Source organism: Numida meleagris, chromosome 14, assembly GCF_002078875.1.
Source record: "Numida meleagris isolate 19003 breed g44 Domestic line chromosome 14, NumMel1.0, whole genome shotgun sequence".
Lineage (NCBI taxonomy): Eukaryota > Metazoa > Chordata > Aves > Galliformes > Numididae > Numida > Numida meleagris.
This window is the reverse complement of record NC_034422.1, coordinates 2696780-2719698: the sequence shown is the minus strand read 5'-3', so window position 1 is coordinate 2719698 and position 22919 is coordinate 2696780. Positions and strand designations below refer to the sequence as shown.

The following is a 22919-nucleotide window of genomic DNA, read 5'->3' as shown; positions in this document are numbered from 1 at the left end:
CCTGTTCTCTGGTGCTGCCTCCTGGCCTAGTCTCTAGCAGCTAAGAGGAGCTGATGGTTACCTAATTCTCTGTGTAACTAGATCAGTCTAACCATGGAAAAGGAAGGAGATTAGGAACTGGAAGCCTTACTGTTTCAAAGCTATGTCAAAGATAAGGTAGCCCGTTAGAATTTCTGTGCTTCCTTCAGTGTTATGTATAGTTAAGAGGAAAAAAAAATTACAGTTAAAGCTGAAAATTCTACTTTTCCCTCCTAGCTAAGTATGCTATTCTAATGCTGTTCTAAATTTATTTTATTTACAAAGCTGCTGTATCACTGAGAAGGCCAAGATACCAACTTGCAGTAGACACAACTTAGGAAAGTTTTCTTGGTAGCAGTTTTGATAGGTATTGCGTTCTGCAGCTATTAGCAGATTGTTATTTTGACTAAATCTTTCTTTATTTCATGGTCACTGAAGGTTGCAAAACTTCCTCAAGTGGTCCAGCAACAGGCTACTGTTGCCAACATTCAGCAGATGGTTTCAGTTTCCCAACAGGTATGTTTTGCATGTAGCACTAGAAACCTTGATCCTATTGAAGGCTCATTTATTTGGAAATATGTGTATTTTTCCCTTTGTGCGGTACAGGCAGAATTTCAGAAGGATGTGGCAGTTTCTGTTCTATACAAATGGGTCACACAAAAACCAAGTCAGGTTGCTGTAAATGCTTGAGGCTGAACTTTGGTAGATACAGCGATGTTTTCTTCATTACTGTTGAAGAGCTGAGAAACTGATTTTAAAAAATATTTTCGAAACCTGAAAGAATTAAATATTGGCTTTTTATGATGTGCAGTCCAATAACTGATCTAATGAATACCGAGTTTGTTATACAAAAATTGGGACAAATTGGGAGTTAGAAGTTGTTTAGTTCCAGTTCATGAAGCTGTTCGAAGTGCTTAAGAGAAGTCAGTGGTGTGGTATCTGTTCTAAATGTGGTATGGGAACAGATGGGAGCAGGGGAAGAGAAGGACAGACAGTTTGGTTTCCCTTCAGTTTCCCTTCCCTTTATTTATAAGCACTGTTTAGAACAGCATCTTTCAGATCATTAGCAACAGGCATAACTTAGACTGCTGACTGGCAGGAATGTTTAACTTTGGGCGGAGGATGAAGTTGTTACTCTCGGAAATCTAAGTCAGTCAGCTCTTAATCTGACACAGTTTGAAGTGCAGTGTTTTAGTGTAGAATAAAACCTGTGGCTGTTTATCTTAAAATGATGATGAAGCGATGTAAGCTGACTGGTCACCACCCCAGATATGAATGCTGCAAGGGCGAGGTATGCAGCAGGGAGCTGGTCACCACCAGCTCTGTTATTCCCTGTAGAGCTCTTGGATAATTTTTCAAGGCACGTTAAAGACTGGCTTTCCTGTTTATCCACTGTGTTCTTACCTTCCACATATATTCTGCAAAGAATCTAGGGCATGTTGTTTCATCTGCACTGAGGAGGTCAGTGTTGCAGGCATCCTGTCACTTGTAAGGCTCTGCAAAAAGTGACAGAACATTCTTTCTTACCGAAACCACAATGCCTACATTCCCTCTCTTGCTTCCAGTCCTTGGTGCTCATCCTTCCAGGGAAGAAAGGCCTTCTGTAGAGCGGGAATCTAATGGTTGCCTTGTCATCCTGATGTCTAGGTACAAGCTCAACCCCAAACTGTGACCCTGTCTCAGACCACGGCAGGTCAGCAGCAGGTTCAGGTGATTCCTGCAACAACCGCCACCGCGCAAGTTGTCCAGCAGAAACTGATACAACAGCAAGTTGTGACAACAGCATCCCCCCAGATTCAGGCTCCAGGCGTACAGAATCCAGCCCAGACACCAGCAACATCTGAAGCCCAGAATCAGCAAGCAAAAGTCCAAATGAGGACACCTACTGTCAGATTAAAGGCACCTACTAAGCCAAGCTGAACTGATGGTTAAAACGCAATAACAGGGAAATGCGTTTCTTGTTGGCTAAGCCAAGTGAGAAGCTACTCCAGACATCCAATGAAGTCAAACCACCTCTTTTTTTTTTTTTTTTTTTTAGTTTTAACTGAAGGATTTTGCAACATTTAAACATGAGAACTCTCACGTAAGTTCATTGTGTTAGCAGCCGTTCAGCACTCAGAATCTGCACAGGGTGCGTTCTGCCAGCGTTCTCTGTGCTCATTCAAACCAGACAGAGCAAACATTACTTAGATTTCAGTTACGTCCAGCTTCGCAAAAGTAAACTGGTGAAATGCCATAAGTGTCAGTACAATCCATCTATGTTAGCATACCACAAGCTGCCCGTGGGACCGTGCAGTTCTTTGCTAGAGTTCAGATGTGCACTCGGTGCCCACGCTGAAGCTGTTCAGAGAACCTGGTGTGGTTAACACGAAGCAGCTTCCATCTCTGTGCAAGCTGCGTGCTGTTCTCGCTTGAGGTAGGCACCTCTGGAAGGTCTCACTTACATTTGAAGTGCTCCCTGAAAAGCTTAGCCAATAAATGTGAAAACCTGTAAGTATATGTAATTAAAAAGGAAGAAAAAGGTTCATCCTCCATTTTTGTAAGTCTTTTAAAATGTTTGTTAGTAGTTTTGTGTACAGTTTCCTGAAGCACCCACCCTGTGCGCTCATTCTCATACTTCACTTTAAGATAATGGATACTTTAGGCATGAACCGAGTAAATACTGTGTGATGTGTATTGAAGTGTAGCCTCTTTTTTTGTAGAACTGTTGAGTGGATGCAGCTAAACCAAGGGGCCGCAGCCCTTTGTCACAGCACTGCCCCCAGGGAAACTCCACATCAAGGGCGCTCTCTTGGTTTCCTTCTGCTCTCGCACCGTGTTTCCATGCTCAGTACTTTCTACTCTGCTTTCAGCGCGGGGAGGGGGGGAAGGGGAGAACAGTGACATTTAGTCTAAGACTAATTCTTCAACTGTGTAAAGAGTAAGAGCTAACTTTTGTACTATTTTACTAAAGCTAATGATGAATGTATCTTCAGGTGGGTATTTTGGATGTGAACAGAGCGTGGCCTCTTCCTCCAACTCAGTTTGCCTTATTGTTATGGAGAAAAAAAAGCAAAAAGCTGCACAGAACTGTGGCGTTTTCTTTACTTCTCTTGCATAAATGGAAAAGCTGTTTGCAGACAGCACTGCCTGAGGAATCAAAGAACTCTCGGTGGCTTAAATGGATTTATCTTACCTTTCCTTGGCTGTCCTACTGCACAACGTGTACAACTCAGACAAAATTACAGTATTCCTTTTCTGAGATGGTTTTCAAGTTATTTTGTCATTGTGATCGTTTCACTCTCTGAAGAGCAGAGCCCGTTGAAAGGGAAAGCGCCGCTCCCCGCCCTGCGCTGCCGGCTGGGGGCTCGCTGAACCGCAACGGCAACGCCGTGGGAGCCGCTGCCCGACGCCGGGCACCGTATGTTACCGCAGCCCGAGCCCGTGCTGCGTTGTGCCCGCTGTTACCTTCGCTGCCGGCCGGCGGGGCCGAGCGATGCGATCGCTGTCGGTTCTTCCCTCTGCCGCGGCGCTCGGAGCGTGCCCGGATGCCGCCCAGCGCGTAACGACCGAGCGTCCGTGCTCGGACCGCGAGGAACAGCGATGTACCCCACCTGAAGGTGTAATAACGCGGCCCTTTTGTAGCCCGCCCTCGTTCCGCCGCCCCGCCCCGCCGCAGCTCCCCCCGCGGCCGTTGAGTTCCGGCGGCGCCCGGCCCCGCTCGCTGGGCGGAGCTCCCGTGGCGCAGCATGGCGGGGCCCGCGCTCGCCGCGTGCCTGGAGGCCGTGCTGAGCGACCGCGGCAACGCCAACCGCGTCTTCGAGATCCTGGAGCTGCTGGCGGTGCGGGGCGCTGCGGGGGCGCGGGGCGGGGGGGGAAGCGCGGGACGGGGCGGGGCGGCCCTGCGGCCTCACTCACGGCCCCGCCGTTCCCCAGGCCGAGGAGGAGCAGGACGCGCTGTGTGCCGCCCGCACGTGCCGCCGGCTGTTCGCGGCGCTGCTGCGGCGGGGAGAGCTGTTCGCCGGCTGCCTGCCCGCCGAGGAGGACGTGCTGCGCGGTGAGCGGGGCGGCGGGGGAGGGCCGGGGCCGGGGAAGGGAACGGGGCCGGGTCCCGTCGCGGGGCCGCGGGCTGAGAGCGTCAGCGCCGCACCTTTACCTCCCCAGGGAATTACAGCGCTGAGGAGAAATACAAAATATGGATGAGACACCGCTACAACGACTGCGTGCAGTGCTTGTCCGAGCTGCTGAGCCACGACTCCTTCCAGGTCAAGGTGAGCTGCGGGACTGTTGTTGCGGGGCCCCGCTGTGTAGCAGCAGTCATCGCTCGGTGCTCGGTGCAGCACGGTGGGGATGCTGCAGGGCTCCAACGCCTCGTGCTCCGATCCGCGGCGACATCCGCGTGGTTCTCTCACTGAAGAAGTTCGTTCTTCCTGCGCTGTGCATCCCCTGTGAGCCTGAGCACCGCTGCGCTCGTTGAGGTGAGGGCTTTCTCTAATCTGTGTTTTAAAGGAATCGTCGCTCTGTACCCTCATGAAGTTCGTGGAGCTGGAGGCAGAGTGCCCTTTGGTCGCAGAGCAGTGGAAGGGGATCCTCCCTTTTCCTCGCGATCTTCTGAAGGTGAGCTGCAGAACCGGGATGACCCTGCTGCTCCGCGGCACGCGCTGACTGCGGAGCTGAGGTTTCAGGCAAGGAGATGGGGACGGAGAAGAGGGACGTGGGCTGCGGAGGTGGCAGCAGAGGCAGAGCGCTGCCCTTGCTGGGGTGGTGGTGTGGGAGCAGCTGCCTTGGGCAGGGCCTAGCTGGATTCTTGCGTATTTCTGAAGTGCCAGCTCTGATTTTTGGGAGGAGGTAAGAGGGAAGGTGCTGCCCCTGGTTCAGCCGCTGCATCATTTCTAAATTCTGGCGTCTGTGATGTGAGGGATTTGTCTCAGAGGTCAGAAGCGCCCATCACAGTGGCTGGCGAGCGTTGGTTCAGGGCAGGTGGGACACAGCGCTGCTCACCAGACAGGAGCTGCCCTCGGCCCTCTCAGCTGTCTGCTCCAGCACACAAGAAACTGACTTGCTTTCCTTTACCAACCTTCTGCCAGGTGGTTGTTAACGGCTTAATTCCCATCCACGAGGATGCTTCGCTGCTGATCTCTCGCTTCCAAGAATACATGGAGTATGATGACGTTCGGTACTTTGTCATGAAGGCCGTTACTGAGAGCATTGGACAAGTGATGCAGAAGATAAAAGAGGTAACGAGCTGTGCTGCTGGGATGGGTCTGGATGAATTGTTGCTCTGAAGCACGCACCTTGGTTGCGAAGTGGGGAGGAACTACTGATACACAGAACGATTTAGAAGCAGGAGAAATAAGTGTGCCCATTTGAAGGGTTTTTTTTTTCTTGTTTGTAGCGTACACCAGTTGTGCTTAAGAGTGAAAACAGTGTGAAACTGGAGATAGTTCAAGACATAGACCGCTCATCTTGAAAAACCTCACAGTCAGAGCTCTTGCTTCTGTTTTGCCCAAATCTGCAGTCTGAGAGGCACAGAATATAAACGTTTAATTCTCTGGTGTGTGAGAAGCATCTTTTTTCTTTCATTGGATCCACCTGGTTTGTTAAATCAGAGTTAGTTCAGATGGAAGTCATGTGTGAGGCAGACGAGTAATACCCCAGGACAGGGCAGCGATGGAGAAGCAATACGTAGTACAGCCATCAGAGTTTTCCCTTCCTACATACACTCAGTGCTTGGGAAATGGGGGACTATGGAAGTCCAGTATGCCTTGCCTTGCCTCTGTGGTAGACCTCACTTCATGCTTGCCCCTCTGCTTTTTGCTTATTTTTTAGAGGCCACTGCCGTTTTACCAGCAGAACGTATTTTCCCTCATTTCTTCCATTAACATGCCGAACAAAGAGCGGGACATGGTCAAATTTATGGTGAAGCAAGGTTAGTAAACTCCACATGATGAACTGTGTATGAAGAGGAAAATCTCATCTCTGATTTTTATTGTGTAAAGGCTTTGTTTGTGTTTGCTAATGAAAAACTGCACTTCTGTGAGCACAGTGATTCTGAACAGTATTATGAAATCCATGAAGCTCACTTTGCAGTCAGCTCTGTCACAGCTTTGTATCAATACAAGGAGTCCACAGCAAACTTTTAGCTACCCTGGGTTGGGGAACACTGCCTTTTTCTCATGCTCCTGGTCTCATCTTAACAGCCGGGAAAGGAGTGCTCACTGGAGGCAACAGGGATGCTTTTGAGTTGGAGTAAAGGAATGCCTTCATCTGAATCCTGATGTGTTGCAGCCCACTGGGTAGAGGGAAATCTCAAACTCAAACATCGAGCTTTAACATCTCATGGGAACGTTTATGATCATCAGCTAAATTCAGAAGCTTTTCTCTTAGTACTTTTTGTTAGGCTGCAGGGTGGGAAGAAAACTGCTGTTTACTTTTGGTGTGTCTAATTATGCTGAGGGGAGGAGGGAAAAGTTTCCTTACAAATAAATTTGCTCCTTTATCTGAGAGGGTTGGTATTCTTTCAGTTTCATGTGGGTATTTGTAATAACAGGGATTATTTCAAGGGACTATGTAAAACAAGTCATCTTTTTTTTTAAACATCCGTGTCAAGCTCCATCTCTCTTTTGCCTTTCTTCGTAGATAACCGGGAGGAATGGAAGGTGTCCAGGCTGCAGGTAACTGTCCATTTGGTGCTTCAGAGTTCAGTGTTCTACTGAAAATAGAACTTGAGATCTCCACCAGTGTGTTTATCTCACTACTTGCAATTCTGTCTTAAGGCACACAAGCAGGCGTTTGAGAGAATGTGGCTCACTTTTCTGAAGCACCAGGTGAGTGTTACTTCTGTCACTGATCCGTATTGCCTTCCAGCTGCTGATCCTTAGAGGCTGTGGCCGTCCCTGCATGGCGCTCCTGGAAGGAGCCCTCTGTGCTTCCACCATTAGATGAGAACAGCCCAGTCACCATCTCTGCCGGATTGTTCTGGCAAAGAAACATTATCTCATGTATGGTCTTCTTACTCTCAGCCTTTTTCTCTACCTTAAACAAGTCTGCCTGTAAGGAGTTAGCAGCAGCATAACAACTTGTGTTTCCAAGTTGAATGTTCCCAAGCCTTTTTGCTAGTGACTTTCCCACTGCTTTTCCCTCTGAGCAGCGAGGATGCTTTTAGCTGAGCACCCACTTCTTTGAATGAACTCAGTTGTCAGATGTTGCTTGTATGCTCTCCCATTTGTTGCTGTGAACTGTTCTGTTTTGTCCTGGCACGTTCCATTTGCTTGTGCGTTGCCTTTCTGAGCCGTATGTTGCTGCTGCTCTTGGAGTTCTCATTTCAGTGGGTGTCTGACTGTATTGCTTTATCCTTCACAGCTACCCAGTGGCCTTTACAAAAAAGTTCTTGTTATTCTGCATGACTCCATCCTGCCTTATATGAATGAACCCACTCTCATGATAGACTTCTTGACAGTGGCCTATGGCATAGGTGAGTGAGAAGAGGCTTTTAGCCTTAGTGTGGCTCTGCAGCATGGTACATACAGACTTGGGAGGGCTGCTGGATGCAGCACCACAGCTTTGGGTGGCATGATGCTAAGGGACTAGGGTGAATTCTGTTGTCCCCAAAAGTGAGATGTTTTTACCTGTGTCTGTTGATGTTTGATGGTCCTTGTGTGTTAGAAAGATTATATTTATGAATTTGGAAAGAGCTGAATACTGGAATGCTTTCTTTTCAACAAGGAGCTCAGACAGCATTGCTGATACCCGGGCTGTATCCAGAAACAGGATGTGCAGTTCCTTTGGTAGTGACCTTTCTGAGGAGGCCTTTTCCTTCCCACTGTAGCTTTCTTGAGAAATTAAAGCAGTTTGTGTCTGTCTGTCCTTCTGAACTACAGCTTAATCTTTGCACGTGACCTGTGATCCTCGGGAAGGCTTTGGCTGAGCATGTGCCACCTTACAGCCATCATGCTACCTCTACTTATAGACACTGTTGGTTTTGTGCTATTTCCAGGAAGGTTTAATAACAGAAACAGGTTGCAGCTGATCATTTTATCTATCTATTGTATTGATAGATGCCTGTTTTCTTACAGGTGGAGCAATTAGTCTTCTAGCTTTAAATGGATTATTTATTCTGATTCATCAGCATAATCTGTAAGTAAAAAGAGCATATTGTGTAAAGGGATGGGGGTGTTTGCATTTACATCTTCATGTAAAAAGAACTGAAAAGAATTCTCCACATCTTCAGGCTTCCCCTGTGAGGAAGCCAAGCTCTGCCCAAGAAGCTCAGCTGTTCGGATGCTGAGCTCTTCTGATAGTTTGACCTTTTTTTCAGCTGAGCCTAAATACCCTCTTCTCCAGACAGCAGTTGCTCAGCTCTTGAAAATCAATTTCCATTGATCTGATGGTATAGTGGAACTGTGGTCTTTGGATCCTGTGCCATTTGCAGTCAGCAGACCTGTTTTCACTTCTCCAGAACGGCTGGGCACTGCACCAGCCACAAGTTCACCTTACAGCTTGATTTCAAGTGGTGGCTGTGGAGGCAAACCAAAGAAAACTGAACAGTCACCCACGGCACAGCCATGGTCTGGGGTGGTGTATGATGAACGCGCTTAGACACAGCGTGGTCCTGTTGTACATCGCTAATCAGCAAAGGACGTTGTCTTTTTCCTTTTTGCCTTTTCAATAGGGAATACCCTGACTTTTACAAAAAGCTGTACAGCCTTCTGGACCCTTCTATCTATCACGTGAAGTACCGAGCCCGCTTTTTCCATTTGGCTGATCTGTTTTTGTCTTCATCGTGAGTAGAAACTTCATTGTATGTGTACATACATTTTGCTTCTACTTTTCTGTTGGCCAGAGTCTGTTCTTGAACAGCCTCCCATGTCTGGATTTAATGTAGTCTGCATGCCTGCTGAATTAGATTTGTTTTCTTATTGAGGAAACTGAATCCAAGAGTGTTATTGCAGTGCTGTGTAATTCTTCATGTGTTGTTTTTGAAGATGCACCACACATCCATCTAGTTTCAGAGAGTAAAAATGCAGTTCATTATCTGAGTTTGATCTGCAAATCATTATGGATGTGTTTTGATCTGTATTGCAGTTTGGCTGAAAGTGATGCTTTTTCTCTCTGTCTTTATGAATATGGAAAAGGAACATTTGCAGGCTTTTTATAGACGCAGTATCACAAATCTGTTGATAAATTGATGACCTTTTTGCAGACTTGTAACACTGAAATATAAAGCGTTTGACAGTCTGTCTTGATGTTGTCAATTCATCATGCCCAGCGAAGAAACTAGATAAGCAGCTGGTCATATAGTTGCCATCATATGTTGTAAAATAAACCAAGAATAATGCTCAGCATGAGATATTTAACATCACTCCCCTTGTATTCATAGTGTTCTTTGGAGAGAGTAACAAGACCTGGCAGATGGGTGTACCTTGGGGTGGCTTTGCTGAGCCTTGCAGGTGCAGTGAGCCCTAGGGCTGGAGGCTGAGTGGCTGCAAATTGTCATCTTTCATTCCAGCTCTGCTGACCTGAAGAATGTGCCTACATGAGCTGATTGCTCTGAAAAATTTGCATTTCCACCATAAAAGAGAACTATTCTGCACATTTACATTACAGCAGCTTTATGTTCCCATTACCAGCTGCACTGCTTGCACTAGTCCTGGAATTATTATGTAAATTTAACGCCATGGCACATGTATTAATTAAACCCACAGAACTACATTAGAAAAATATAATTAAGGATGCCTGGCCAAGCACTCAGAAGTTTATAAAATGACTGAATAAAGACAGCAGTGTGAATGACTGCGTACAAGAGCTGTGCTTGGCTACAGCAAGTGTTTGGAGTAGTGCCATGCGTCTGGATTGAATCACAAACTGATTGGAGATTACTCATGCATCGAAAGGAAATGTCCCAAAATTTGTTCCAGACAGCACACAGGATCCTGTATCACTGCTAGAAGCCACGATTCCTTGCTGTATAGTTTCTTTTCACTCCACAGTCCAAAAAGCTGAAGAATCCCGCTGGTCCTTAACCTGATGGGCCGTTTGGGCTGATGAATCTGCTGGTTCATTGCTGGAACTCTGACGTGCTGGTTTCTTCTTCCTTCCCTGTAGTCACTTGCCGGCGTACCTGGTGGCAGCGTTCATCAAGCGCCTGTCCCGGCTGGCCCTCACTGCTCCTCCCGAGGCCCTGCTCATGGTCATTCCTTTCATCTGTAATCTCTTTCGGAGGCACCCGGCCTGCAAAGTGCTGATGCACAGACCGAATGGGCCACAAGGTAAGAGGGAAGGGGGGGACTTCTGTGTTACAGCTTTAGGCAGCATGAAGAGCAGGATCCCCAGAGAGATCCCGGCCCCAGTTCTGAGGTTTAGAAAGAATCCTCCATCCCTTGGCTTTGTGGAAAGCCAACAGGCTGCTCCTCTGACTGTGAAGACTCATCTGCATTGCTCCTCTCTGACGTGGGCCTCTCAGTTGCCCCCCTGCCTCAAAGCAGGAACTAATTCTTGCGATCTCCCTGGGGCTCTGAGCCTGGCACACTGACCCAAGCTGCTTCCAGGTGCTGAGGGCTGAGGGAGCTGTACTGGCCACTGAGCTTGTCTTGTTCACTTCAAGGTTCTGTATTAAGAAATGAGAAAAGAAACTGCACACAGAAACCAGAGGCCTCTTCAATTTCCATCTATAGTGCTTTTGCATAGATGGACATACTGGATCATCAGCAGCCTTGAGTGTTTCTTCATCTGTCTGTGGTTTAACTGACTGGTGTTGAATGCCAGTAGTGGCAGTTCAAAGTTGCTCAAGATGCCCTTGAATCAGACCATTCCAGTTCTTTGTGCTCTTAGAAGTAATCTGATTCTGTAGTGCAAACAACAATGTTTGGGTCATGCTGCAGGATGTCAGCTTGTTCCTGGATCCTGAATGTGTTGGGACAGTGCAGCTTTGGCTGCAGCACTGCTCTAGGTCCCTGTGTTCCCTTTGGTATTACGGACATCACAGAGGAGGTATTAGCTCTGTATCTCTTTCCTTAGACTTGTCAGAAGATCCATATATTATGGAGCAGGAGGAGCCATCTGAGAGCAGGGCTTTGGAGAGCTCGCTCTGGGAGCTTAAGGTATGTCATCGAACAAGGCACATCTGTGTATGGTACTGCCTTTTCCCACCCTTGCTGCTTTCGTGACACAGCTTGGCAGTCAGCAGTATCACTTCCATGAACCTGCTGACACACGTCTTGCAAATGAGATGAATTTCTGGCTAGTCTTTTACTCTGCATCCTTTTCTGTCCTTAGTGTAAGAGGCAAAGGATTTTACACACATGAGAACTAGTGCCTGCTAATTAGTACGAGTCTTGTGAGTACACATCTGACCACGCAGCTGAAAAGTGGGCTGTTACTAGCTAAAACAGAGTAAATAGTGGCAAATGTATGAGGCTTTTTCTTTGCTTTGGAGGGGAGAAAAGAGCTTGCTGAGCAGTGATGGAAATTAATTGGGTACAGCTAGGTCATCCTGTAGAAATGGCTTTTAAAATGCTGGAGAAGATTGCAATGTTCACATTTCACCTGGAACATTTGTAGGGTGGTGTATGAGGGATGAATTAGTTAAGTTACTCCCAGTGACTCTAAAACCTTAGTGGCAGGATTATCACTTTCCATTTAAATGCTGCAAGGGTTTTGTGCAAGGGGCTGAAGCAGCAAGGTGCATGCTGCTGGAGAGCAGGAGCTCAGATGCGGCATCAGGGCTCTGGGAGGTGGCAGAATTAAGTATGCACTGTAGGTATGGCCAGTGGAGGAATCCATCTGTCTTGGGCTGAATGTGAACCTGGTGAAAGGGTGCTTTAGTATGTTTGAAGCATGGCTAAAATCTGTTTTTCTTGAAGCCGTGTAGTAACATGGTACAGCAAACTTGCCTCTTGCTAGAATTAGATGTTCACTGATCACCAAAGGCTTAGTTAGATACCTGTGTGGGAAGCCAGATGGATGTGTGTTACCTTGTACTCATGTGACCTTCTCCTTTTTATCTTGCAGACTCTACAAAACCATTATCACCCAGATGTGGCCCAGGCAGCTGCTATCCTCAACCAGTCACTGTCTGAAATAGAGGATGACATATCGGGGCTCTTGGAGCTCTCAGCTTCTGAGGTAGTGTTGCTGTGCCTTTGTCAATGACTGTAACAAGAGGAAGGGAGGCTACTTCCTGAATGCAATAGCCATGTCTTGTTCATCAGCCTTGCTGCTGAGGAAGGAGCTGGGCAGACTTTTGGTTACTTACAGACAGGGAGAAGGGGAAAATATCTGTTAAATGGCAGAGCATTTGGTAACGGTAGTGGCAGGACTGGCTTGTATATAAAAGGTTTATTGTATCTTTTATGTTAGAGTGAGCACTGGTATCAGCCATGGTGAAGAGCTTGTACTGAATTTTGTCAATATTTTCTCTTTTTGTAGCTTTTTGATAAAGAAATAAAGAAAGCATCTGCTAATGTGCCGCTGGAGTTTGAGCAAGTACGAGGATTGTTTGGGAAGAAAAATGATATTCTTGCAGAGCACTTCACTTTAGATTGATGGAATCTCTTAAAAACACATCTGCACAACTGACTGATCTTGAGGACCTGCACAAAGCTCACATGTTTTGCTGGACAGTTGTGCCTTTGAAATATCTCAAAGTGGTGAAAGCTGGACTGCCTTCGAAAGGAGCGGCCTTCTTCACTGACATTTTCCAGGACCCATGTATGGACTTTCCTTCATTGTTCCTCATGTCTCATGCTTACATGAGGAATGTAAGCCTGCCTGATGTTTTGGAGGGATTTTCCCTCACAGCAGTGTTTTCTGGACTTGTTCACTGTTGGGATCCCAGCCCTTTTCTCCAAAGCTGCTGGTGCTGGCTGAGATCACTAACTGTGCTGACAGACTGCTGAGGAAAAGAGTGGTCTCTGACTGCTGCTTCTGATTTTCAGATGTGTTAATTTCATACAAGAGCCAGCAACTATTTTGTAGTGAGTGACCTCAGTACGTAGCTGGAGACTTCATATTCTAATTATACGTTTTTTATATATATTTTTAAATTCACTTCAGAGAGATGTTTTAGCTTCAATATAGTGGTCTTAACATGCACAGAAAGCTTAGGTTTGTCGAAAAATATCTCACAGATGATGCTCAGTAATTCCATGTGTGATATGTTGCTAATGTTCCTTTGTGTACGTTCATCTCATGCTGGAACGTTTCTTAATTTAAAATACTCATGAGCTTCGGAAATGAGCGTAATCGTGGTGACTATGTAGGGCGGCCAACTGATGTGCAGTGGAAAGTAGTTTAATCCTTGATTTTTGCTTCAGAATGATAAACAGCTTAATGTAGTTTTGCTCACAACCTGCAAGCGTTGCAGGAGCTGTGGCCAGTGTGTATGCAGGTGCTAATTAAGTTTTAACTACCCCACTGATACTAGAATGGCTTTGTTAATTTGGATTTTTCATATGGTTCCAGAAGTCATGCAGAAATTCCCTCTGATAGTGTTTTCCAAGGTGTTAAATGCTCTGCCTTGGTTTGAGATAAACTCCTTGTTAAGAATGCAGATGAACTCACTCAGGACTCTTTTTCTAATTATTTTCACCGACTTATTGTTATCTCATTAGGCTTCAACTCTGCTTACAGTGTTCTGAAATTGCGTTTTGTGGAGGAGAAAAATCCAGTCCAGGGGCCAAGAAAGCTAATTTCTGGCAGACAAATCTGTTTAAATCAGGAAAACCTGTGGCTACCTAACGCACACTGCGTTACGTTTTCTTCATCCAGTTGTCTTTGTGCTTTCCAAAGAATGGACAAGTCCTCAGTGTTGAACGCTCTCCCTCTTTTCCACTGGTACTTTTAATTCCGGTGAGATGTTTTCAGGACTTTTTTTTTTTTTTTTTTTTAAAAAGAACCTTAAAAAGTTCTTGTGGAAAAAGCAAGGCAGTCTCCTCCCTGGCCAGCCTGCTTTCCCATTTGCTGTGGCAGGAAGGCAGAGTAGCTGAGATGCTAACTTCCAGCTTGAGATACCTCAGCTCAGGTTCACCCAACCTGTTTCAGCTTTATAATGTGTCTCCTTATATCTGTGTTGTGTTTATGTGTTTATTTAATATTTTGAAGTGCTCTTACTCTGCAGAAATGTGGACCACATAACTACATTTAAAGGACACATATATATATGTGTATCATCATTTAAACAAAATGATGTACCATGGAAATGTGTGTATATTGAATACCTTCCTCTGCATCTTTTTGTTTTGCACAGATTGGCTCTGTTATGTCTGTCTGAATTTACTGATGGGCAGTGTCATTCTTTTCTTGGTAGTGTTGACGCTCTGGGAATGTTAGGTTTCTTTTTTAATAGATGAATATTAAACTGTTTGGGCAGCAGGCAGTCACGGTCTCCTGATATGGAAAATGAGGGAGTTTTCTGGGGTACTTGTACTTGGAAGAAGGGTAAGCTCTTTCTCAGTGGAGTTCACAGCTTAAACCCTGGATGGCCTTTGCACAAGTCCAAAGACTTCATCCCCAGTCTCTGATGCTGCACTTGCCCAAGCAATGTCCTTAAACCTTCTCTTAGGAGGAGAGAGCTGTAAGCCTCTGCCTGTCCTTGGGAAAACATTCCACCTGGTCTGTCAACGAGCTTTTATCTTTAAACTTTCACCCTCTTCCCCTCAATAGGAGGTATCAGGATAAAAAAAAAAAATCAGCAGTTATAAATATTGAAAGTTTCATCTGCACAGAGTGAACAACCCTTATCAGGCTGCACACCCGCTGCTGCTGTGCTCTACAGGTCTCCACGGACTGCAGATTATAGATGCTTTAATCATAGCGTGTATTAACTGGAAGGCCAGATGGAAGTACCAGGCAGACAGCGCATAAGTCACTCCTGTTATTATTTGATTTTTATCAGTTGTAGGGAGGGAGGGAGAGCTGTTGTGTTTTGTTTTTGTTGTTGTTATTTCAGTGAGCAGAAGGGGTGGTTTTATGAAAATATTGACGTAGCCTGCCTCCCCTGACCTGTTACTGCTTTATTCCCCCACCAGAGGACAGTGATAAGGTCTCTTAGTTTGCAGCGGGCTGCCCTTGGTTTACTTCTCTGAGCTCTCATTCATTTAAAAGCTGTTTAAAGTCATCCCAGCCCAAAGGTAAAAGTTAAAGCCTCTCATCAAGAGCATGATGAGATTCATCTTGTGAGTTTAAGGTCCAAGTGACCATGGTGCTTGCGTTAATCAGCTTAGGTTTTTTACTTTTAAGATATACATTGGGGGATAGAGGAAAATGACTGCAAACAGATGGAAAGTGCATATGCAGCTGGAGATTGGTGCAGGCTTGCTCCAAATACAGGGCTGTCTGCTCGGGGCAGTCAGTGCTCGTGCCTGTCCTCCTCCAGTGCATGGGGACATAAGGCTTGGCTACAGGCTGGCAGTGGCCTCCCAAGAAAGTAGGTCTGTCTGTAAAATAGCATTTCATACCACACATTTGGGCATCTCTGGTGGGTATTTGTAAGTGTCCAACAGGAATCCTTGCCTGTCTCCTTAGCCAAAGCAAGTCCTCCTCTGCTCTGTGGACCTATGTGTGCGCTGGAGGGTTAGTGGCTGCTCCTCCTCTCAGTGTACAGGGGCTGGACACTGAGCTGATAAATCCTGCTTCAGCTTCAAGGGGGCCGGACCCGCGGGCTCCCAAGTGCTCAGAAAGCCAACCAGTTACAGAGTGCTTGGCCTTACCAGCCAGCTGCTATTAGCATTAAGGTGGTCTCCTAGCACTGCACTGCAGCCGTGACCACCTTTCCAACGCCTAGTTTTGAAAAACAAATGAGCTCTTGCATAATTTACAGCCCTGCTCAGACAAAGAAGGACTACAGGATGTCAGTTTGACTGACATCAGCCTTCTCCAGCACTATCACAATCAATATTCATTATCTGAAGTCTACTGGACTTGGGGATTTACTGCTATAAATAAGCCAAAAGTGTCTATCTGGGTGTAGTCTAAGAAGGAACTTTGAGGTCTGTAACGAAAAGGAACCACTTTCCTGTAGTTTTGTAGCCTTGTGCCTGGATTTGGAAAGGAGGGAGAACCGCAACTCAGAGCCAAAGGAAAGAAACAACGGGAAAACTTCAGAGCTGAGAAAGGTGGTGGGGTTAGTGGCTGGCTTCGGACGTAAGTGTCTTGCTTCCCTGTGCTTTCTAGGCCATCATCCTGCATGCACACGAGAGGAGCAGAATCTGAGCTGTTTGGGAACAGCAGCTGCTCGGCAGCAAGCTCTGGCCCTTCTGCTTGGGGATCTGGAGCTACTGGTCAGGCACTGGCACTGTGCTGCGACCCAGCAAGCTCACCCTGTCCTTACAGCTGGAGTGACTGTCAGAGATGAACACTGGCTCTTCACAGGCTGCCAAATTCCTGAGAAATAAACCCTCACAAGCAGGGTGCTCTTGTTGATGATGCACTCACAGATGATGTGTCAACTCCACCCTAGCAGAGTTAAGCCCTGCAGGATCGCTGCCCTGCTGGTATCCCCATTTTGTTGATAAAAGAACAGAGAAAACCTTATCAAAATGAACAGACTGCAGTCCTGCTAACGTAGCTTCACTTGTGCTGAAGATAATTGATGCGTTAATAACACTACACATTATCCACATTGTGGCTGGAGTGCATATGTGAGGAGAGGCATCAATCACAGGTGGCTGTATTTAACTTTCATCAAATGTTGAGGCGGGTGGCAAGGTGCGTTCCTGTGCTGCTCTTGGGGAAAGAGCGTTGGGCTCTGAGATAGCAAGTGAATGAATCATCACCTGCCTTTTGCCTGTATCAGTTTCCTGCAGATAGAGAGAGTGAGGATTTACGTTTCAATTATTGCAGCAGGACACAGGAGATGCCATGTGCTGCCGTGCTGGAAACAGACTTGATGACGAAAACTGCAGCTCCCCAGTGGAAGGCCTTCGGTCTCACGGGCTAGAAGTGGTGAAGAGCCAGATCTCCACCTGTTACTGCAGTAACCTCCCCATGTGGGGATACAGTAAGTGACCCACCCGCCAGCCTGTGGGGTTGTGGGCAGGCCATGGGGATGGCTGCTGGTTATGCACCACGGGGCCTCAATTAGCTGTGTTTGGCTGGATCTAAGGGCCAGCGTGTGGTGATCTTGTGTTTGATATATTAAGGATATCCAACATCTCCATGGGTTTGCTCCAAGCCTCGGTGAAGCCAACAGGAGCTGGAGTGGATCTGCAGACAGAGCCCCTGCTGGTGCATCCTCTCCCAGGGCTTGGCATCCTGCACTTGGTGCATCGCGTGCGAAAGAGTAGTGGGCAGCTTTGAGAAAGCTCCTGTGGAGCTTTTTCTTGTTAAGATGACTCCTGAAGCATCCTGCCTGGCTAAAATGCTTCCTCTGGCCTGTGTCTGGCTGAAGGCTTAGTTTCTCAAAGATATTTAGTAAATGAACTCCTGTGTTCTTTGAGAAGCTGAGTATAAATATTGATGAGAGCTTTCATTCTCTTTCAGCATACCCACAGATTTATGGCCTGATTTTAAGTAAAGCTCCTTATTTCATGCTCTTGAAATAAATTTCATATTTTCATACCGCAGGGATCGTTTTCCAAGCAAAAAATCCTCTGCAACTTCTGTGCCAAAGAGTGGGAGGCTGCAGCTCCAGGTCCTCCTTCCTGGGGGTGCTGCTGTCATTGGTAACTTATGCCTGAGGCTGTGGTCCTGGCAATCTGTTACTGGTGCAACCTGCAGAGAGCAAGATGTGTTGGGGAAGAGGGTGAGCTGATTCTCAGCAGTCAGCGTGGCTGCTCTGCTGGGAGCCTCCTGCGTGGCTCTCCTTGCAGCACCACAACCCCAGGGAGCAGCAGCAGGGCTGTCTCCTGCCTGCACCCCGTGCTCTTCCCTTGTTTGAGGGGGAGCTGCTGCCCTCGGTGCTATTCAGTAGTTTTGCAATTGCTGTTCAGTAGTTTTATCTGCTGACAGTCTCTTATCTCCTTGTTACAAGGCTGTGGAAAAATCTGCTTTTTGAACCAGCAGCATGCATGGTCATGGAGAAAAACAGATTAAATAACTCTTGTTTGAAACCACAAGACAGCATCAGAGAGAAAAGCAGTGTGTTCCTAGCATCAGCCTCATGTCCCACCATGGTGAGGCAGGGAGCAGTGAGGTTGTTTGGTCTCAGATAGGAATCCCGGACTCTTCAGGATAAAAGAAGGGAGCAGGAGCTCCTGATGCAGGAGGTTTGTCTTGCTGGAACAAGCACTTTACCTGGGCAAAATGTGTGGAGGAATTTGCATCATCAGGGTAGTGCCTGGTACTCAGCCCTGGGCTAAGAAAAGGTGGTCTCATGGCCTCTGCTGGCTTTCAAACCAGCGATGGGTGAGAAATCCTCACGTGGATAAGTGATGAGGACAGGGAACATCCAATTAAACACTCATCCCAACCACCAGTAGGAGCTATGTCTTTATTGCTCATAGAACGCTTCATAAAGATGTGGAGCGCTTGGAACGAGTTCAGAGGAGGGCGACTAAGATGATCAGAGGGCTGGAGCACCTCTCCTATGAGGAAAGGTTGAGAGAACTGGGCTTGTTTAGTTTGGAGAAGAGAAGGCTATGGGGAGACCTCATTGTGGCCTTCCAGTACTTGAAGGGAGCGTATAAACAGGAGGGGGAACGAGGGTGGATAGCGATAGGACAAGGGGGAATGGTTTTAAACTGAGACAGGGGAGATGTAGGTTAGATATTAGGAGGAAGTTTTTCACACAGGGGGTGATGATGCGCTGGAACAGGTTGCCCAGGGGGGTTGTGGATGCCCCATCCCTGGAGGTATTCAAGGCAAGGCTGGATGTGGCTCTGGGCAGCCTGGTCTAGTGGTTGGCGACTCTGCACTCAGTGGGGGTGTTGAAACCCGATGATCTCTGAGGTCCTTTTCAACCCAGGGCATTCTATGATTCCATGATAAAGGCTCTCTTGGTGGTTTCCACGGAGTATAGCAAAACAGAACAGACAGCTGGATTCTGTTTCAGCTTCAGGTGTTTCTAACGTTATTCATCATTGCTGTATCTAAATACAATCTTCCTTTGTTTTATTGGTGTTTGGAGTGCCATTATCAAAGTGAGATTAAAATAACTACATAATAAAATTCCAGATTAAGCTGAAACTATGGCAAATCTTTCTGAGCTGTAGAAAGGTAATAGCTAAACTGCATGGACTCGGCGTGTTGTCGAATGACTGTGATAAAACATGTTGATCCACATTATAGTTTTATGTCTGTCTCTGCACAATAACCATAAGTACAGTTCAGCTGCCGCTGGGCACTTAGAAAGATCTCCTTAGAATTTATAACTTGTTGCACATCCTTTGTTTGGCTTTTATAATCCCCAAATAGCTTAAACAAAATACCACCAACAAGCAGGACTGGGGCTGCTCCTTAGGCCCAGCAGCTGGGCTCGTGCAGGGAGAGAAATGCCTCCCTGCTGGAACATGCTGAGCTCATGGTACAGGAACCTCACAATTCCAGGAAGCAGAGAGCTCACAGAACACGGCACCGCTATTGCCTTACTGAAGTGACGGTGCTTGTGTATTCCTTTGATTCACCATTTATTCTTTCAGCTCAGATCAGTGATCCGGCACTTGCCTCTACTTAGGGTATTGATCAATCCAGAATCCCATCTGCCCCTTTGCTGCGAGATATTGTAAAGCTGTTGTGAAGCCTTGAAACGTTTCCGAGGTGTATCGGCGCCTTGTGCTCTCCTCGCCAGTGAGGATCTCAGAGAGCAGCTCTGAGAAGCAGGTTACCAGAGCAGGCATTTGGAGGGAAAATGAGAAATGATTTACAAATGAAGCACCAGAAGATGTGAAAATTAGCTTTTGTGTGTTTGCCTCTGAGTGCCGACACCGAGCAGGTAGGGTCAGGTTTAGCTGTGAGCTCTTAACCTGTGGTAAGATGATATACACTTTCAAGACAAAAAGATGCAATAGGAGTCAGCTGCATGTACATGAGGCCCTCAGTGCTGCCCTGAATGCTGGCTGTGCTGTACAGCACTGCTATGGGCAGGGGACAGCAGGAACGGCCCGCTGAGCGTCCCCTGAGCTCCAGCATGGAACCTGCTATTGCCACAAAGAGGGACTTTAAAGGCTGTGAGCAGGGACAGGCGGAAAGGAAGATCAGAGGGAGACTGCAGCGCTGCCTCAGAGGAGTTTTCCTCCACCCACACAGGAGTGGGAGTGTGCTGTATGAAAAGGGACTGCAGGCGCTTCTGAGGCAGAGCTCTGAATCCCTCGAGCAAAGTTTTCCTTTGAATTAGCCAGGAAAAGTTTCTTCCCTCTGCTCTGAGCTGCCGCAGGGTGCTGACCCTGATCCCCGGGGCTGGACGCAATGTGCTTTTGGGCTGCCTAAAACCATCAGCGTCTGTCAGGCGGAGCTGTCTGTCCTCCATCTCGTGGGGCAAAGCACAGCAGCCACATGCTTCCCCAGCTCCCAGGAAAGCCTCCCTCTCCATGCACCCCTCCAGGCTCCAGCCCTTCCTAATGGCTGTGTTTCCAGCAGACTTCTGAGTTTTGAACATGTGAGAAAAGCCCTCTGTAGGGTTGGATTACTTACAGAGTATAAACGATGCCTGAATGTTAACGCACATTTCAAAATGAATGTTACAGAGAGGATGATAAGTTTGCTAAGTGCAGTAGCACTGCACCAAAGCTGAATTCAGCCTGGGGTGTTTTCTGGCAAATGTGTCACCATCAATCCCTGCATATCGCTCTGAAACACTCAAGTTTTTCTTGACACATAAGCTGTGAGAACCCCAGAAGAGGCAGGGCGCAGGAAACAACAAGGTATGTCTAAATGTTGGAAAAGTAAACTGATCGCTCAGAAAAAAAATCGCCCCGAGGGTTAGCAAGACACCAACAAATACAACAGCAGGCTGGAGCTGCACAGCATCCCTGGAAGATGAGAAGATCAAGCCTGGAAGCTGCTGTCAGGGAAACCAGCAGGACTGAAGTCTCCAATGGCCTGGGACTAATTCAGCCCCTGTCTGTAACAGGCGAGTGATGTGGTGGATGCACTGGCTGAGGAGGTGGATTTGCCTGGCAGAATGTGCATTTTAATTGCTCATTTTCTTTCTTTCTTTTTGTTTTGAATGTGATTTGATTGCGAATTGTGTTTTCTGCATTTGTAATTAGAACATATAGCAGATGGTGGAGGCTTTGGCTGAAGTGATGTAGCCATTAAAATAATTCATGCTACCCCCTGATAGTTCGCTGGGAAAGGGGTGTTCTCATGTGAAAATACCCTTGGAGGTGCTCTACTGGAGACACCCTGTTTAAATAGTGCTGGAAAACGGTGGAAATCAGCAGAGCCCCACTGAGCTCAGCATCCAGGCTACAGCACAGCACCTGGGAACCTGTTCTCTGTGGAAAGACTGATTTGTCCTTGTACAGGTGAGTGATGTGCAGTAAGAACGTTGAACTAGAGCCTCAGAAGAAGGGCAAATCTTGATAGTATTTTTGAAAAAGTGAGGAAAATTCCCAAGGATTTGCTTAAATATATTTCAGACTTACTTTCAGGCTGGTCCTCTTTCGCTGGGCATGCTTCCATCCCTGCTGGCTGCAGCCACGCTTACCTGCACACTCCAGCTGCTGCCCGGGAACAGTCACGGCCTTCTTTGTTCCTTAACACTGCTCTTCCAGTTGTAGATGTTATCTAAAAACAATTAAAGAAATATATTTACTAACATACGCACAGGTATCGTTTAAGACAACAAATAACTAGGAAAAGTGAAACGGCAGTAATTCACTCCCATTTTTCCCCTGATGTTTTTGAATGCCTCAAGTTTTCCTCTTATGGTTTATGATGTTATCACGCTCCTGTCTAAACTACTACCTTAAAATACGTTCTATGGGGTTATTTTCTCCATAAAACACTGGCAATAATAATTTCCCCTGTAAAACCTTCAGTTCCTTCTTGCACTGTAATTTTGGATCTGCCAAGCCATCTGCACATATTGTTGGTGAGCACCTTGCAGGCAGGCAGGTACCTGCTGTCCCCACTTACCACAAAGATATTCCTCAACTTAATTAAAATGAACTATTTTTCCTTAAGGTGAGGAATCCACCTGCTGAAGGACTGAGGAAGGAAGGAAGGAAAGGAGCCTTGTGTGGCACCAGCCTTAAGGTCTCTGATAAAGGATTCTTCCTGTCATGTGGCAGCTGAGGCTTATTTATGGGAAACAGTGAAGTTCTGAATCCAATTCTTAAATCTTGGTAGTATGCCTAACATGCCTAACGAACACTCCTTCAGCTCCCTGCACATGAAGGCAATGCTTGCCCAAGACAAAGCAGCCTTTTCGGCTCCCCAGCGTTTGAGATGTTTGCGTCTAAAGGCCAGGCAGGTGACGGAAGCTACATGGCCTTGTGCCTATGCTTGATGAGGTGCTGAGGCACACGGCAAAGAAGCTGGGCAGCAATTCAAGCAGTTCAATCATCTCCCCTTCTGGTGGTGGAGGGGGATGGAGGCAGTCGGTCAGAAGTGAGGTAGGCAGCTGGCAGAGCTCACTCTGCTTTCGTTCAGTCCCGCATCCTCAGGATCTGCACCTGGGATCACTGTGCAGGAGGAGACCAGAAGATAGGGAGCAAAAAGTGCTCATGTACCAAGGGAAAGCTCCATTGCTAGCAGCAGTATTTTTAGGGGTTGCATAGCTAAAAAAGAAAAGAACTATTTCCATGAAGAATCTTTTGATGCTCATTATGTGAAGGCAAGATGGCAGATTTTTGGAAAGCCTGGCACAAAGTGCAACTCATTTCCCAAAGCCTGACAACCAGACACTGCAGCTCTCATTCACACAGGGAGCTGTCAATGTCCCATTGCACCTCGATGACCAGCACATGGAGAACCCTCCTTAACTGCTGTCCTAGCGCTAACTTGATGGATGGATGCTTCGGTGCTGGCTTGGACAGCAACCA

The 22919-nt window shown here is 46.9% G+C and overlaps 2 protein-coding genes and 1 long non-coding RNA gene across 12 annotated transcripts in view; 2 read left to right on the top strand and 1 right to left on the bottom strand.

Annotated features, from left to right (window-relative positions):
• EP400 (E1A binding protein p400) overlaps window positions 1–2699 on the top strand; it is a 46625-nt gene extending 43926 nt beyond the window's left edge. For 9 of the 10 annotated variants that reach the window (XM_021412943.1, XM_021412945.1, XM_021412942.1 and 6 more), the window contains 2 exons: window positions 457–534; window positions 1666–2699. In XM_021412943.1, coding sequence (XP_021268618.1) covers window positions 457–534; window positions 1666–1938 — 351 coding nt within the window. In that variant the 3' untranslated portion in view covers window positions 1939–2699. The remainder of the gene's footprint in view (window positions 1–456; window positions 535–1665) is intronic. The other variant, XM_021412941.1, reaches the window with a different exon arrangement.
• Window positions 3709–14371, top strand: NOC4L (nucleolar complex associated 4 homolog). The gene is made up of 15 exons (XM_021412954.1): window positions 3709–3839; window positions 3934–4054; window positions 4162–4268; window positions 4507–4614; window positions 5085–5234; window positions 5827–5926; window positions 6637–6671; window positions 6774–6824; window positions 7360–7471; window positions 8073–8133; window positions 8669–8779; window positions 10102–10265; window positions 11014–11096; window positions 12007–12120; window positions 12424–14371. The coding sequence occupies exons 1-15, from the start codon at window positions 3747–3749 to the stop codon at window positions 12538–12540; spliced, it is 1527 nt and encodes a 508-aa protein (XP_021268629.1). The 5' UTR covers window positions 3709–3746; the 3' UTR covers window positions 12541–14371.
• LOC110406523 overlaps window positions 18815–22919 on the bottom strand; it is an 88379-nt gene continuing 84274 nt past the window's right edge. The window contains exon 4 of the long non-coding RNA XR_002443487.1: window positions 18815–21660. This is a non-coding gene — a long non-coding RNA (uncharacterized LOC110406523). The remainder of the gene's footprint in view (window positions 21661–22919) is intronic.

What these genes read in the sequence shown, in the direction of transcription:
- NOC4L (XM_021412954.1), top strand. Translation starts at nt 3,747, where the DNA reads ATGGCGGGGCCCGCGCTCGCCGCGTGCCTGGAGGCCGTGCTGAGCGAC. An exon ending in AGATCCTGGAGCTGCTGGCG is followed by an intron (nt 3,840 to 3,933) that starts GTGCGGGGCGCT and finishes GCCGTTCCCCAG; the next exon opens with GCCGAGGAGGAGCAGGACGC. An exon ending in CAGACCGAATGGGCCACAAG is followed by an intron (nt 10,266 to 11,013) that starts GTAAGAGGGAAG and finishes CTCTTTCCTTAG; the next exon opens with ACTTGTCAGAAGATCCATAT.